This window comes from Falco rusticolus, chromosome Z, assembly GCF_015220075.1.
Source record: "Falco rusticolus isolate bFalRus1 chromosome Z, bFalRus1.pri, whole genome shotgun sequence".
Lineage (NCBI taxonomy): Eukaryota > Metazoa > Chordata > Aves > Falconiformes > Falconidae > Falco > Falco rusticolus.
Window position 1 is genome coordinate 22,507,794 of NC_051210.1, and position 14,913 is coordinate 22,522,706.

At 38.7% G+C, this 14,913-nt stretch overlaps 1 protein-coding gene across 3 annotated transcripts in view; it reads left to right on the forward strand.

The window, feature by feature from the left end:
• Window positions 1–14,913, forward strand: part of PGGT1B (protein geranylgeranyltransferase type I subunit beta) — a 38,412-nt gene that overhangs the window by 6,618 nt on the left and 16,881 nt on the right. For 2 of the 3 annotated variants that reach the window (XM_037373338.1, XM_037373336.1), the window contains 2 exons: window positions 7,324–7,391; window positions 13,266–13,417. In XM_037373338.1, coding sequence (XP_037229235.1) covers window positions 7,324–7,391; window positions 13,266–13,417 — 220 coding nt within the window. Of the gene's footprint in view, window positions 1–2,065; window positions 2,172–7,323; window positions 7,392–13,265; window positions 13,418–14,913 lie in introns of all 3 variants that reach the window. The other variant, XM_037373337.1, reaches the window with a different exon arrangement.

A 14,913-nucleotide genomic window follows, 5' to 3' on the forward strand; every position in this document is an offset into this window, starting at 1 on the left:
AGTATTACAAGTCTAATGGTGATAATATTGACTTCCGCTAATTGTAGCTATGCCAGGAGCTCTGAGCACAGGCATGGTTGTTTGGAACAGGTTTTGGAAAATGGGAGATGTAAGGTTAAGCAAAACGGATAAAACAGTTCCTGCTTTAAAATGAAAAATCTGTCCCTTAGATCTGTGAAGGTTAAGTTCACGTAAGGTTTTTAGAAGGAGTAATGCTGTTGCTACATCGCAGCCGTGCTCAGATTGGAAGGTGCATAGTAGATCCAAGCCGGAGAGGGAGCTCGTGTCCCTTTCCTTGACAGAAGTCGAGGAGATGCTGTTTCTGTGGGCTAGTTGGTATTGCCGACTTCTTTCTGTGGCAGCGCAGGTGAAAGGCTAGTAGTAGTGGAGGAGTGGAGTGGGTGAGGCACCTGCTGCTTAATGGAAGGTGGTGCTGGCGTGTTAAGTGCTGCTGTGGTGATAGCTCCAGGCTGGGTGCTAGAGAAGAGGTAATTCCTGTTGCCAGTCTGTAAAATCGTGAACATGCGCTTTGTATGTTGGATGGTTTAGAAAGAAAATCGTGTGTTTCCTTATATCTAATCTAATTATATATTACAAATTAGGTCTCTTCCCCTAAAAGAAGTTTTATTAAATGAAAGCATTTTTATTAAGTACGCATATGGAAGTCAAGATTGCTGATGCTTTATTTTTACAGTTATAAGAAGATCTGTTCTGGAGACTTACAATCAATCAGATTCAGCCCAGGCATTAGTTCTATTAGATCTGGGTTTCCTTGTGTTATGTTCCAGGACTGATTATCGAAAATTAGAGGATTGGATCATATGATTATTCCCACAATGTTTTTGATCATGAGGAGATTCCTGTCCTTTAGCAGTAAAAAAAAAAATCCAGGGTGTACATGCTTTGGTTTTAGGAGTTAGTAATTTTCTGATCTTTATCCCAGTCTTCAGGAATGTATTCTGGAAGAACAGTGAAGATTGCAGGAACAGAGAATGGAACAGGCATTTTTTGTTTGTTTGGCTTTGATAGTATGCAGTAATTCTCAGGGGGGACTTAGCCAGTGTTTGGAATAGTCCCATTGTCAAGAGCCTCCTAGGGAGGGCAGTATAAATCTCAGCATGCAGGTGTGGAAGCTAACACTCCAGGGCAAAGCTGAGATGTGCTGCTTTTTCTAGCTATCATCCCATCATATAGCTACAGCAGAGTAGTTCTGGGGAGGGTGCTTTTGACAGTGCATTCTGTGCTTTTAAATTATCAGTCTCTCCTTTTCACCAAACTTCCCACCAATCCTGATCTTTATATGACATGTAAAAGCTGTGTTCTTCTTATTCTCTTACGCTTTTGGTAATAAAACTACTCTGTCTGGTCACTTGACTGCTAAAACTTCAGCATTATTTTTACTCTTCTTTTTTCCTTTGTCTAATGGACAATAGATGGTGCAAAACGTAAATGATACAAAAAGCAGCAAGTTGGTTATTGGATGAAAAAATGTACAGAAGGGAATGTATACCTTCCTGTAACATCTACTTTCAATAAATGTATTGATTTTCACTTCTTCAATTCTGGGTGTATGCAACGTTTGTTAACTGGTAGCCTCCCAGCAGTAGAGCTCTAGCTCCCTCTTTAGCCCCTTAGAAGAAGTAGCTGACTCTGATAGACTGCAACAGTGAAGTTTTTTGTTTCAGAATGCTTGTGCATCTCTAGTTAAAGAGAATGGTTGCTAGCTTGATGCATCAGAATCCTGCGAGGTAAAAAAAACCCCACAACTTTACTCTGTGTTGAAAGAAAGATCCTATTGCAGCTTTTTTTACATGCATGCTGGTAAACCTCTCATTCTGTGGAAAAGTGATTTTTAAGCATCTAAATTACAACACTGTTTTACAATATAGTTTCTGGAATGATGAATTCCAGTAATCTTCCCTTAAGTATCTGTTGTATTTAATACAAGTCTTTTTATTTGTTTAATTAATTAATTTTTTATTATTTATTTAATACAATTAATTTTGGCTCTGGGACTGAAAACCTGTTTAAAACTTACATTTTAAATTGGAATATATTTTTACAGAATCTTGGGATTTGTTCTTGATCATATCACTGTTTGAATTCCTAAAATGAGGAGCAAGACAATACCCGTAATTCTCATCAGAAAAATAAATTTCTCTGCTGTTCAGGTTTGTACCTCCAAGGGTTCCATATCCATAGCACTTCAGTTGATTTTTATGTAAAACACTTTTTTAAGATGGAAAATTCACTATTTTTTTTGAGAACTACTGCTACCTTACAGTTGCTTTCCCAATGGATGGGAGACAGAGCAGTTGATATTCTGAAAAATTACTATCTGATAATTTTTATCAGTGACTATTATCTTAGGTGTACTGGCTGGGATATAATTCATTTTTTCCATGACAGCCTGAATGCTGCTGTGTTTTGGGTTCATGGTTAAAACAGTGTTGGTAATACACTGGTGTTTTAGCTGTTGCTGAGCAATGCCTCCACAACGTCAAGGGTGTCTCTTCCCCCCCCCCCCCCCCCCCCCCCCCCCCCCTGCACTTTTTCTCCCCCACCAGATACAGCCAGGGGACACAACCAGGACAGCTGACCCCAAATGACCTGAGGGATACTCTGTACCATCTGCCATCGTGTTCAGCAGTAAAAGCTCCAGGAAAGGAGAAGGGGGGTGATGTTTGTGGTTGCGGTATTTGTCTTCCTGAATAACCCTTGCATATGCTGAGGCCCTGCGTTCTGGGAAGTGGCTAAACACCTACCTGGCTGATGGGAAGTAGTGAATGAATTCATCCTTTCCTTTGCTTGTGCCCACAGCTTCTGCTTTGCCTATCAAACTGTCTCTGAATCTGTGAGCCTTCTCCCCTTATCTGTTTTCTTGCCCTCCAACAGGACAGGGATGTGAGTAGGTGGCCATGTGAGTGTTTAACTTGTTGGGGTCAATCCACCGCAGCAGGGCATTACAGAACCTGGTAGAAAATTCAGAATTTGGTGGTTTAGAATACTACTTAGATAGGGTCTCACAATATGCTGTCATAGTTTTAGGTAACATGTTTGTGTTTACTGGTATGTGATATGTGTGATGGTTAATGAAAGCTCTATTCAAAGTTTGTAGCCTTTGAAATTTTTATGTGGAACTAAAGCTCATGAATGCAAAGTGGTGACATCTTGATCTTGCTTAGTAAGAAAGCAGATACATACTCTGTGAGCCTAATTGAAATGCTAAAAGTTAAGACCGTTCAGGATAGAATGTATTTCTTCTGTGGGTTTATTGTAACTGTGATTCAAACAAATAATGTGCTTTAGGTACCATAATTCCAGCTCAAATGTTGTAGAGATAGACTCAATACCAAATCTAATTAGAAGGAATGGCATGCCACTGATGCCTCACACAGAAACCTGCCATCTTTAGCTGAATGCTTGGTCTCATTGCTGTCTTCTGCTTATTTGAAAGGCCCCTGCATTCTGTAACTCGTGCAAAACAGTTTGGCTTTATATTTCATAGATTTGGGGTATTGTTACTTTTCCTTCACTTTTAGTAAATGCTCTGCTTAGGTGCATGGCTAATACATGTTTCTGTTTTGTGTGCACTGCAGAAAGACATCACTGTGTTTGCCTTTAGAAAGAATCTGAAATCTTGCATAAAAACTTTATTCTTTTTGTTTTTTTCATTTTGAGGAGGGTGGTGCTCTTCTACAAGCTTTATCAGAAATTATACGTGTTTAGACTAAGACATACTTTTAAAAGTGTTACTGAAATTGGAAAAGGGTTGACAAAAGACCCTGTTTCAACTGCTTGTTCTTAAGATTCTTGTCAGAATAGAGCTTTACTGTTTTTCCTCTCATAAAGCAGCTACTAGACAGAATTTCAAAATTGTTTTAACTATCCCATGTTCTTGCAGGTCACATTTAAAACCAGTTCAGCACTTTTGAAAGAGTGAATCTGGAGCTCTGTACTAAAGTAATCTAATTACAGACACAGTGGGGGCAAGCTCCTTGGCTATATTCATCCACCATCCTTCTCCATAGAAACTGACACTTGTTTGACCCTGCTTGAGAGCTGGTTTAGTTTGTTCAAGTGGCAGAAAAGCATGCATTTATTTATCTAACAGAAGGTTAGCTTTGTGTCATGTTGGTGAGCTGTGGTGGCTGGAAGTGCTACGCCAGTCCAGGAGAAGATTGTACTTTTTGACAACTGGATGCTTCACTAGCTTTGCTGTACTGAAGAAATGGCACCAAAAGGACTAAGGCAAATTGCACTAAGGCAAATTTCATTTATGGGTTTGAACCCCCAGGACCTGTGCATAGCAAGCTGAAAACCATTACACCACATCCGGGACCTAAAACTTTCTTCTGCAGAGTCTAAATTTAGATTTGTTATAATGGTTCTTTCTTGTTTACTTGTGTGTCAGTACTGAAAAAAAATGGATAAAATGTTGTTGACTGTTTTTGAGATCACTGTTACATATGAACTTTATAATCATGAGTTTCTTGAACAGATATACGAATTTTCCTCCAACATAACATAACATTCTTTAATGGCTACATTTGAAGTATTTATCTGGAGGCATAATGGACTTCCACTTTAGAGAATGCAACTCTGCATTTCATGACATATTCTGGTGCTTTGATTTATAAGAATAATTATTTTTTTAACCCTAGTTCAGTAAGAATTGCTTATACTTACTTTTATCTGAATGTACTGACTGTGTCAGCCTATGTTAAAGCTGTGTTGTTGGGGTTTTTTTATAGTAAAATTTTAAAGATGTATGTAAGCTTGCTTCTGTACTTAGCAAAATGAGAAAAGCTTTGGAACCAGAGGAATGCATAGGTAACATGAATGGGAAGAAGTAGTGGTAAAAATTACCAATCTTCCCATGCGAGAAAAATCATAAAGACATAAATAACAAAGATTTCCTGCCCATAACAAACGAGCTCCCAGGATAAGCCGTCTCTGGTCATCACTTGAAGCTTTGTTACGTGTCTTAAGGACTTTCTGGCCTGCGCACACATGAGTAACGTGATTTTCTTCACAGGGAAGTTTCAGCTCTTCTGGTTTGGGCAATGGGTCAGTTTTCTTTAGTTCTGTTTCAAATGTGAAAAGCATTTCCAGGTATGTTTTGTTCTGCTTGCGATAGTCACGCAGCAGTTAATGAAACATTTATTACTTTCTGCTCTGTATTAAAATCTTTTCAGAAGGTGGTTAAATATGCTTAACTCTGAAAGTGAACGCCAGGTGGTGCCACTTCATAACTGCAGGTACACTTGGTGTTTCAGCATGCTGCAGCCGAGTTAATCATCCCAGCAATTTTTTACAAGGGACATAAACTATGATTATATCCTTTTTTCGGGGTTTTTTTGTGGTTTTTTTTTTTTCCAATGAGGATATGTTTATTTTCTAATTTCTGATTCTGACAGTCTGTTGTTCAGGAAAGTAGGCAGGAGTTTGACTGGCACTACTAAGCTGTTACGTAAGGTAAGGAGTTCAAATATTTTGCAATAAAATCGCAAAACCAGCTTCACAGAAGGTGAGGTGATGTGCATAAACTGGAAGACAGTGGTTTTTCCCTAATTCCCCTTTGGTTCCCATTTGGTTTTGAACTTGTATGTTGACAGGAAAAAAATATTGGAGAGGTTACATCGAAGTACTGGAGTTAGAAACAAGCTGTTCTCACTTCCTGTTTTAACATTTCCTTTATAAGTCAGCATTCTGGTTTTTAATACAAGAATTTTAATGGAAATTTAGCAATTCACTTGTAGAGCAGAAGGTCTAGGAAACATCTATTGCATGCACATTAATGGCAAAGGTTTTTTTGTTTGGGGGAGGGGATAAAATTCCCTCTAAAGGTTGTGCAGTATTAAGGGTATTGAAAAGCCATGCAGTTCTTCTGTTTCTCCTAGGAGCCAGTGTGTGAAGTCTAGGCTGGGAGGTCAGAAGTCACTGATGTAAAGAGTCACAATAGATTTTAAATCAACGATAGCAAAACAGCTAAAAATCCAGCATTTTAAAATTACCAGTGCTGGTTTTTTAGTTGGTAGCTGTTTAGTAGTACAAGAGAAGTTTTAAAATATTGCATGAAAATTGAACAGCTAAAGGGAATAATAGATCCTGATTTCATTCATGTACTTTGTTTTTAATTTCTTCTTTTCATAGCAGCTGTCAATTCAGAAGCCTACCAAAGTGACCTGCTAACAGCACACTGCATTTGGGTTTCATACTGCCATTTCTACCTTGAAATAAATTGAAGTGCTTAGACTAGTAAAAGCTTCTAGCTTAAAGGTTGCATACATGCAGAATTTATTTAAAATTACAAGCTGATGTTTTGATAAATTATATCAGAACTGGTAAGACCACATTGCATAGTGATATTTTTAGGACTTTCCACTTAACTATTCTTGTTTGGTTAGTCTGGTGCAATTTTCCCTGATCTCCATGAGGATTTTTAGATTGAAGGCTGAAGAGCTGAAAAAAAAGGGGGGGAGGGTTGGGGAGAGAATTTTGGAACACTCAAGTGCTGTTGAGTTACAGCAGTCATTAGACTTTCACTTTCAGAGGCTGAGGAGAAAAGTAATTGATTTTTGCTATGCAGAAGCAGATCTGAGCCCTGCAAACCTGTGCTTACCTCTAGACAGTGTGTGGTGCACACTTCTGTATATTGCTTGCTCAGGTATTTTGACATACTTAAAACGAGTTACACTGAATCACTAACAGAAACGTTTGACAGCTAGTGTTCTTGTATACCTGTGTTTTGGGTGAGAGAAAAATGGCTTCAATTAAGAATTTGCCTTTCATACCATTTTAACTATTTCACTCTGACAATATTGAGTTTGATCACTGCAAGCTTAAAACTGTGAACAGTTTGTTTGTACTTGTACATGTTGCAAAGTATCTTAAAACAATTCTGCTTGGAAACAGATGGTATTACCAGGCAGGAATCCAGAAAGGAAAAAAATCTGTTACCTCAGGGCACTTTTCCAGGGGAGCAATCCTTTTTTTTTTTTTTTTTTTTTTTTTTGAGCATGAAAGGCAATTCTGTGCTGATATGAACGCTGTATTTCCACCAATAAAAAAAAAAATCTGCTGCTTTGTCATTATAGCAGAAAGTTTGCTTGTGGTTTCCTTTGTTTTGGTTTGTTGTTTTTTTTATTAATCAGAGTGGTAACAAACTGAGGTCGGGAACATACTGACAGACACATGCAAACTCTAGTAATAACTGTGAATAGTGTTAAACTAACAGATCTTGATCTGGACTACAGAGTTGTGGTTTATAAATGAGTGTTTCAGCAAAGCAAGTTAGTTGAGTCTTTTTATCTTTTCCAGGATCAAACTTGAATCGCTGTGGATTCAGAGGCTCTTCATATTTAGGGATGCCATTCAATCCCTCCAAGGTCAGTTAACTCTGTGTGTGTGAAATATTTTCAATTACACGGTAAATGATCTTGTGTGTTTTATAATGTTAACTGCACAATTACAGAATATCTGGAAGGCATGGATTTTTGCACTGTTAATACACTGAAATGTTTGCAGAGTTTTTAAGAAACATGCATAGGAAACGTACTATACTAAAATGGTACAATTTCCAGAGCAGTGAAGAAACTGACAGAAATTGTCTCAGTGCATTCTGCCCCTTCTCTGATCTGTTACTGAAGTAAGGAAGCTTCTCTAACTCAGGAACTATTACCTGGTAGAGAAGGGCAGAATGACTCCTATTAAGTGAAGCAGCACACGCTGTTCTTCAGTATTCCTTTTCCTGTGATGAGACATGCATATTTGGTTGTACCTGGTATCTGATCAAACATAGGCAAGGCCTTGTTCATCCCAGTTTGTCATGACTGGAAGAGAGGATGCTTTGAAGCCCACAGAACTGAGGTTCAAGACAGAGAAATCTGTGTATGAAAAGAAAGTGCCCTTAATACAGGAGAGAAAAGAGGTTCGCAGAGGCTGCTAAAGATGGTGCAGAAGGTCTGATATGGTTGGAAGAGGGAAGCCGAAGCCAGTGTGTGGGAAGGGCTGCCCAGGGAAGTGGTTGAGTTACCATCCCTAGAGGTATCTAAAAGACATGTAGATGTGGCACTTAAGTACATGGCTTAGTGGTGGACTTGGCAGTGCTAGGTTAATGGTTGGCCTCTATGATCTTAAAGGTCTTTTCTAACCTAAACAGTTCTATGATTCTAAGGACTGTGAAAGAGACACAGTAGTTTTGTCTGGTGTTGGAAAGTGAAGAGTCAAATCTCACTAAAGTGTGGATAAAAGATCTGGAAGAGCACTGAATTATCACCAAGTATTTTATTTTTGTAGTGGACAGATAGCAAGATTTTACATATAAATGAATGAATGAATCTTCAGATCTGAAATTGAAAGCAGGGATTGACATCAGATACCCTAATAGCTGTAGCTGAGTGTAAAAACATTTGAACTAACGAGTATGAAGGTAGTGCAGCAGCCTGTTTTGGCCTTATTTTTGTTTTACTCTTTAACAGCATAACTTTATGCTTCTGAACAACTTGTAGGAATTTTAATCTACATTGGAATAATAACTGCGTATGCCTCTTAGCATAGCAAGTCAGCCAAGTACTCATAACAGTAATATTCAGGGGTTGGGCTTTCTGACAAGGGGAAAAAAATTGCAAAGAGTGTTTTTTTATGTTTCTACACTGGGTTGCTACAGCAGCATGTGACAGGCAAGGTAATTTGTCTCTTTGTTTGCTTTGGTATTTATTCTGTTTCACACTACAGATTGTGTCTGCAGTGAGCTCACACTGTAGTAGCAAGATGAATTCATAATCTGTTTTAATTGGAATTAGCCTCAGTGGCAATCCAACCACCCACTGAGCTTGAAGGAAAAAAGGAAAACTTCTGCTTAAAACCTTAAGCAATTTAGGCTTATATATAGTGGTGACTTACTAGGATGCTTTGTTAAAATGTGAAGACAAAATAGTATGAAAGAATTTCAGTATAATTGTGTAAAAAACCCATACAATTATTCTCAGAAGGAAGATGGTAAGTCATCTAAAGTAGTTGAGGTTACTATTGGTGGCATAACATTATAAGCATTGTAAAATGAATAAAGATATAATTTTATCAAACTGAGATGATACAAACGTATCAGTCATGTTTCCTGAAAGGTTTGGGTCGGAGCTGTGTGGTGTATTAAATCAGTTTGTGCTTTTGGGAACCTTTTTCAAATCCTCTCCAGTTTATAAAGCTTGAGGAGTGAGTTATGGATGTAGTTCTGAGCTCTTGTAAAGGCCCCTGAAAACAAAAAAGTCCATGAGATGGGCAAAGCATCATTATACCTTCCCAGTGCTTTCTTCCAGTGTTTTAATTTAACTCTCAACTTCCAATAGTACATGCTTCATACTTAAATATTCTCTTTTCAGGAAGTGTGTTGTAACCCATAGGTGTCTTATAATGTGTTAGCCAATTTGCAGAAGGGACAAAGAGGTGGAATCATATAACCTGTGGACATTAGCTGCAAGGCTATTATCTCTAGAAAACTGTTTGCAGGATGTGCTTTTTATTCAAACTTGCAATACTTTTTTCATTGCATCTACATTACAAGGATGAGAACTGCTTGATTTAGTGGCATACAAAGGTTTAAAGTATTTCCAGCACTGTTGCCCTGAAATGTTCTTTAATAACTTGGGAAGACTTGGAATTCCACTGCAATGACTTTGAATTATGTTTAGGGTCTTGTCATTTTTCTTTATTCATCATTTTATAATGTTCTATTAAATCTGTGTCTTGGAAAAGTATTTTTTAAAAAGCCTGGAAGTGTTTGGGGTTTGCATTGACAATTACTATTTATTACATGCCACTACAGTGTTTTCATTCTTGAGATATGAGAAGGGTACCATACTGGAGGTAGCCAAATGTCCTCTGTCACTAGGGACCCTTCAAAATAATAGAAGAAAGCAAGGGTTATATTAGAATTTACAACTTTACTAAATTGTTACCAGGATAGCTCATTTGGGTTCAGTTTGGGGTTTTTTTAGATGTTACCTTTTCAATGTTTGATGGTGGTGTTTATGCAGATCGTTGGGACTTTATGAAAAGGCAAAAACATAGCCACTTGACCCTCTCAGACTTAAAAAGTCTTAACTGTAAATTAAAGCTAAGAGTGCTGCTTCTATCACTGCATTTAAACATGAATCATTTAAAATTGGATAACAGTTTTCTGAAATGGCTCCAGGTTCTGTAGTCTCTCTTGATTTGGTGTTATTGGAGTTGAAACTAGCTTTTCAATTTAGGGGTGAACAGTCTCCTTAGTCTTTTGGATGAACCTAGGTCTTTTCAATCTCTTAAAAGTGTTACAAATCAGTTTTAGGGGCTAGATTGAAAGCAAATACCTGGAACTTTTATCCAAGATGTCAGTAAATAACATATGTTTTCACTTAGGGAAAAAAAGATCTGTTTCATGTTCCTGACATAGCATTGTATTTTCTTGAGGTTCAAACAATCCATGCTTGTAACATGGGTGCCTGGTGTGAGAAGAAAGTTTTTTGAAAGTGGGACCCTGCCTGTGTGGGAATATGTTTAGTATTTAGTTTAGCTTTCTTTATTAGTGTTTGGAGAGGTCTTGCCCATGCTTCTGCAGCAGAGAGGGTTCCTTAGGCCTCTCTGCAGTGGTCAGCAGGAATTGCTGGTGACCATGAGTTATGTTTAATTAGCCTTTCTGGATAATGTAGTAGGGAACATCATCGCATCACTGAACCAGATTTAAATGTTTGAAAGCTTCCCCTCAGCTTGCATCTTTAAGTGTTAGTTCTTTCATGGAAGGCTCAGACTGTGGAGACCATGACAGTAACGCCCATAGAGTAGAACCAGTTTACTCCATCGCTGAGATCCAAGTTAAATCTATTTTCTGTGTGACCTGCAAACATAACTATCCCAAAAGGTAAGTGTATAGAGAGAACAGGACCTGGACATATCCCCGTTGTTGTCTTCTCAGAGTATGTCTGCACCAGTGTATTGGTTCCGATCAGCAGAGAGCACTTTATAAGAGCAGTTTAATGTGCTCGCTTCAAAAGAGTGAGACACACAAACTGGGCTCCTTTTGAATAGAACTGAACCAGAAGGGGCACTCTGAATGAGCTTCTCCATTAGTGGGCTGTCAGTCCATGGAGCCAGACTACAGCTGGCAGAAACTGTGGAATGCATACAGTGTGCACACCAGTACTGCAGTACCTACTGTTGTGCCTTCCAGACCCACACCTGTTGCATTACTTCTTCATGTACAGATAACCTTCATTATGTGTATATTTCTTCTGATGGATTATTTTTAAGTGTTTAACAATCCATCAACAATTAGATTGAACAGTTGGACAGAAGGTATTCTGAAAAGAAGATATTTGGTTGTTAGATTGAAAATCCCTGAAATTGGTACAATAAACCAAATTGTTCCTTCTGGGATTAGAGCCTGGCATCCATGCAAGTTAGAAAAATATGTTTCATCGCTACAGTAGCTTTTTCTAAGCTCTTTGAGGGCGTAACTGTCCTCAGTGTGGGGTGCTCTGTGGGCAAGTCTGTCCGGGATTGGTGCACCTCTTCTACAAGGAAAGGCTGAGAGAACTGTGAATGTTCAGCCTGGAGAAGAGGCAGCTTAGGGGAGATCTCATCAATGTATATACATACCTGCAGGGAGGGTCCAAAGAGGTTGTAGCCAAGCTCTTTTCAGTGGTGCCTGCTGATAGGACCAGAGAGGCAATGGGCACAGACTGAAACACTGGAGGTTTCCTCTGAACATCAGGAAACACTTTTTCACTGTGAGGGTGACTGAGCACTGGCACAGGTTGCCCAGGGAGGTGGTGGTCTCCATCCTTGGAGATAATCAAAGGTCATCTGGACATGGTCCTGGGCACCCAGCTCTAGGTGGCCCTGCTTGAGCATGGGGTTGGACCGGATGACCTCCAGAGGTCCTGGCCAGCCACCAGCACTGTGTGTTTATTATGTGTGTGTGACCGGGGGATGCTCAGGGCAGGAGACAGTGATGGGGGCACTGGCAACTCAGGGGTAGGAGTGGGAGTTGTTGAGAATGTGCACCCTTCTCAGCAGAGAGTCCAGAGCTGGAAATGAGGGAGAGGAAATGCAGCTCTCTGTGCCCACTCCCTTGTTCTCCTGCTCTGTTGCATAGCTAGAGCTTTTTCAGTGCTGCCCCATGCACTTTCACCTTGTTTTCTGCCTCCCTTTCCCAACTGTGATTCCCTAGTGTAACAACAGTCCCTTGCTGTCTAGTAGGTAGTAAGTATTTTTCTTCCAATTTTTCATTAGAAGCAAAGCTTTTTGGCTTTGGAAGTAAATGTGACTTGCCTGAAAAATACCAATTACACATAACGTAATCTTAAATTTGGGTTTATATTGCTTTTTGCATGTGTTTTTGGATGAATTGCAAAATAAAGATGGCAACTGACTAGGCAGTAATGCTAGTAAAATGTAATTTAGAAACTGGTTTGTTTCTGCTACTCAGTATTGAAATAGCTTTCATCCTTTTTAAAATAGTTGTCTTCTAGTTGCTCCAAGTTGAACCATCCCAAGTATCCACAGTCATCTTGTTACATGTGGTTTCTGTTTTACTGAAGTGGTACAGTCCAGGATGTTCCTGTAAAATACTAGAAGGAAAAATAATAATTTTAGCACAGCCGTGTCAATCCCCCACCCATTATTGTGATTTGTGTCATGTGACTAGCCAGCATTTAACTCATATTTTAGCTTCTTAGTTGATACTTGCCATGTAAATACTTTGTTTAAGCTTTGATTATTGTTTTAGAATAAGAGATGAAAGTAGATGAGAGGCTAATGTGGTATTGCTTCAATTGACAGAGAGATTACTAATAATCCCTCACACCGCTTCCTACTTGTAGATCATTAGATTGTAAAATCTTTGTTGAAGGGACCTCCAGAGGTCTGGCTGTTTAACAATACTCACCCAGCTGCCAGGAAGCTAATGCCCAGTGGTGTGTCAGGATAAGCTTAGGTACAGGTGAGCACATCCCATATTTTTGCTTAACTCCTGCATAAATACCACTCTTGGCAAAACTTTTTTCCAAAGGTTCCTACTGAGCAACTGTTCACAAGGGTAGCAGAGCTGTGCAATAGCTGGGTTTGATTAGAGAAGCTAAGTGGGATGCCTTCTGTTTAACCATAATGAGTGAAGGGAAAAGAACTTTGTTTACCTCTTAATTTTTTTAAGAAAAGAATGCTTGACTGTAATGTTGGATCTCAGGATGTTTAAATATTTTTATTTTTTCCCCCTTTTTTTCTAGGGTCTGGGTATATTTCATCCCTATGATAGTGGTCACATAGCAATGACTTACACAGGTCTGTCCTGTCTGGTTATTCTTGGAGATGATTTAAGTCGAGTCAATAAAGACGCCATACTGGCAGGGCTGAGAGCTCTCCAGCTGGAGGATGGAAGGTAAAAGATATTTTATATTCTGCAACTCTTCAGAAGGTTAATAGAAAACTCAGATGTGGAATGAAACATAAGAAATGTGGGTTTCATGAAAGTAGCTATATAATAGTTTTCTTTCTATTAGAAGATATATTGGTGGGTAATCAGTATCAGTCATAGAACACATACTAGTTTGCAGGACCAAACAGCACTTCGTATGTAGATTTGCTTTTATATTGTAGAATGATGGTATTTGCTTGTAACTGTAGAAATTTATTACTGGAAAGTTAATAGATTATTTATGTCTTGAGGTTAGTAGTTTTTCCTGCTCGGTCCTTCAGGTAAGTGAACTTTTCAGTGTTAATAGTCTCTGTTTTTTGCAGGGCCCTGGAACACTGCTATGATGATATTTTCTGTTTTTGTGGGAGGACGGACTTTAGTTTTGGGAGACTCAGGATATCAATATACAGAATGAATTAGGCTATGTGTTACATGTAATAGGAGTGTGATATTACTAAACATAATTTTGGAATCTGTCCTTTTTGCATGCATTTTTTTTTAATACATGGTATTGTACATCTGCATCTATTGGTTGGATTTTTTGGTTTTTATGCTGGCTGAAGCTGGTAGCTAATGAAAACTTCTGCTAGTGCACATGAACTGTCTGTTGTTAAACTTTACTGGGTGTCACTTTTGAAAGAGTAATTTATGAAATGCAGAATCATAGATACATTGTTCCTTAAGGAATTATTTTTCACTTCACAATGAAATTGCTGTCAGCCTTTAAGAGTTAAGAAAGCTTTTGTTTTGGTCAAATGGCTCTGTATTGCCTTAGACATGTGTAATGAAACTTTTCTGCTGTAACACAACTAGGAAAATGCAGTGTTTGTGTTTTTAGAAAGAAAAAACAAACACAAACCTCCAGAATGTTCAGACTGTAAGTGGTGAATATGAGCTACATGCAGTACAGTTTTCTGTTAGATATAGCACCAGACTGACGTGAATGGGCCAGGTCCTAATGCATGTGTACACATATACATGTATTTGTTGATCTGCTACAGTTTGCAGTTTCTTCAAGCAAGAGGTGCGTGTTCCATTGCTCCATGCATTCCTGTTATATGTCAGACCATTTTTATTTTTAAAGTATATCGGAAAGGAAGGAGTTGATCCCAACTGACTAGCATTTTGAAATGGTTACTTGTCATCTTGCCTGTTTACAGTAATAAGCCACATACAGTTAATCTCTATGTTCATATCTTGTGTGTTTTTAATGTACAGACTGATCGCTCTTGCACATGATCCTATATTTTAGATTCCGTGCTAAAGAGTGCCAGCTAACCCTATAGGGAGAGTGCTTTGCACTGCTATAGAGTTTTGTGTTGGCAAGAGTCAATTTCTAGTGACAGACATTTTCATACCTATGAAAATCGCTTTTACTGCCCAAAAGGGGAAGGATGTGGGAAAACCAGAACTTGAGCTAACATCTTGTCCAGATGGAAACCAAGTAAGTTCAGTGAGGG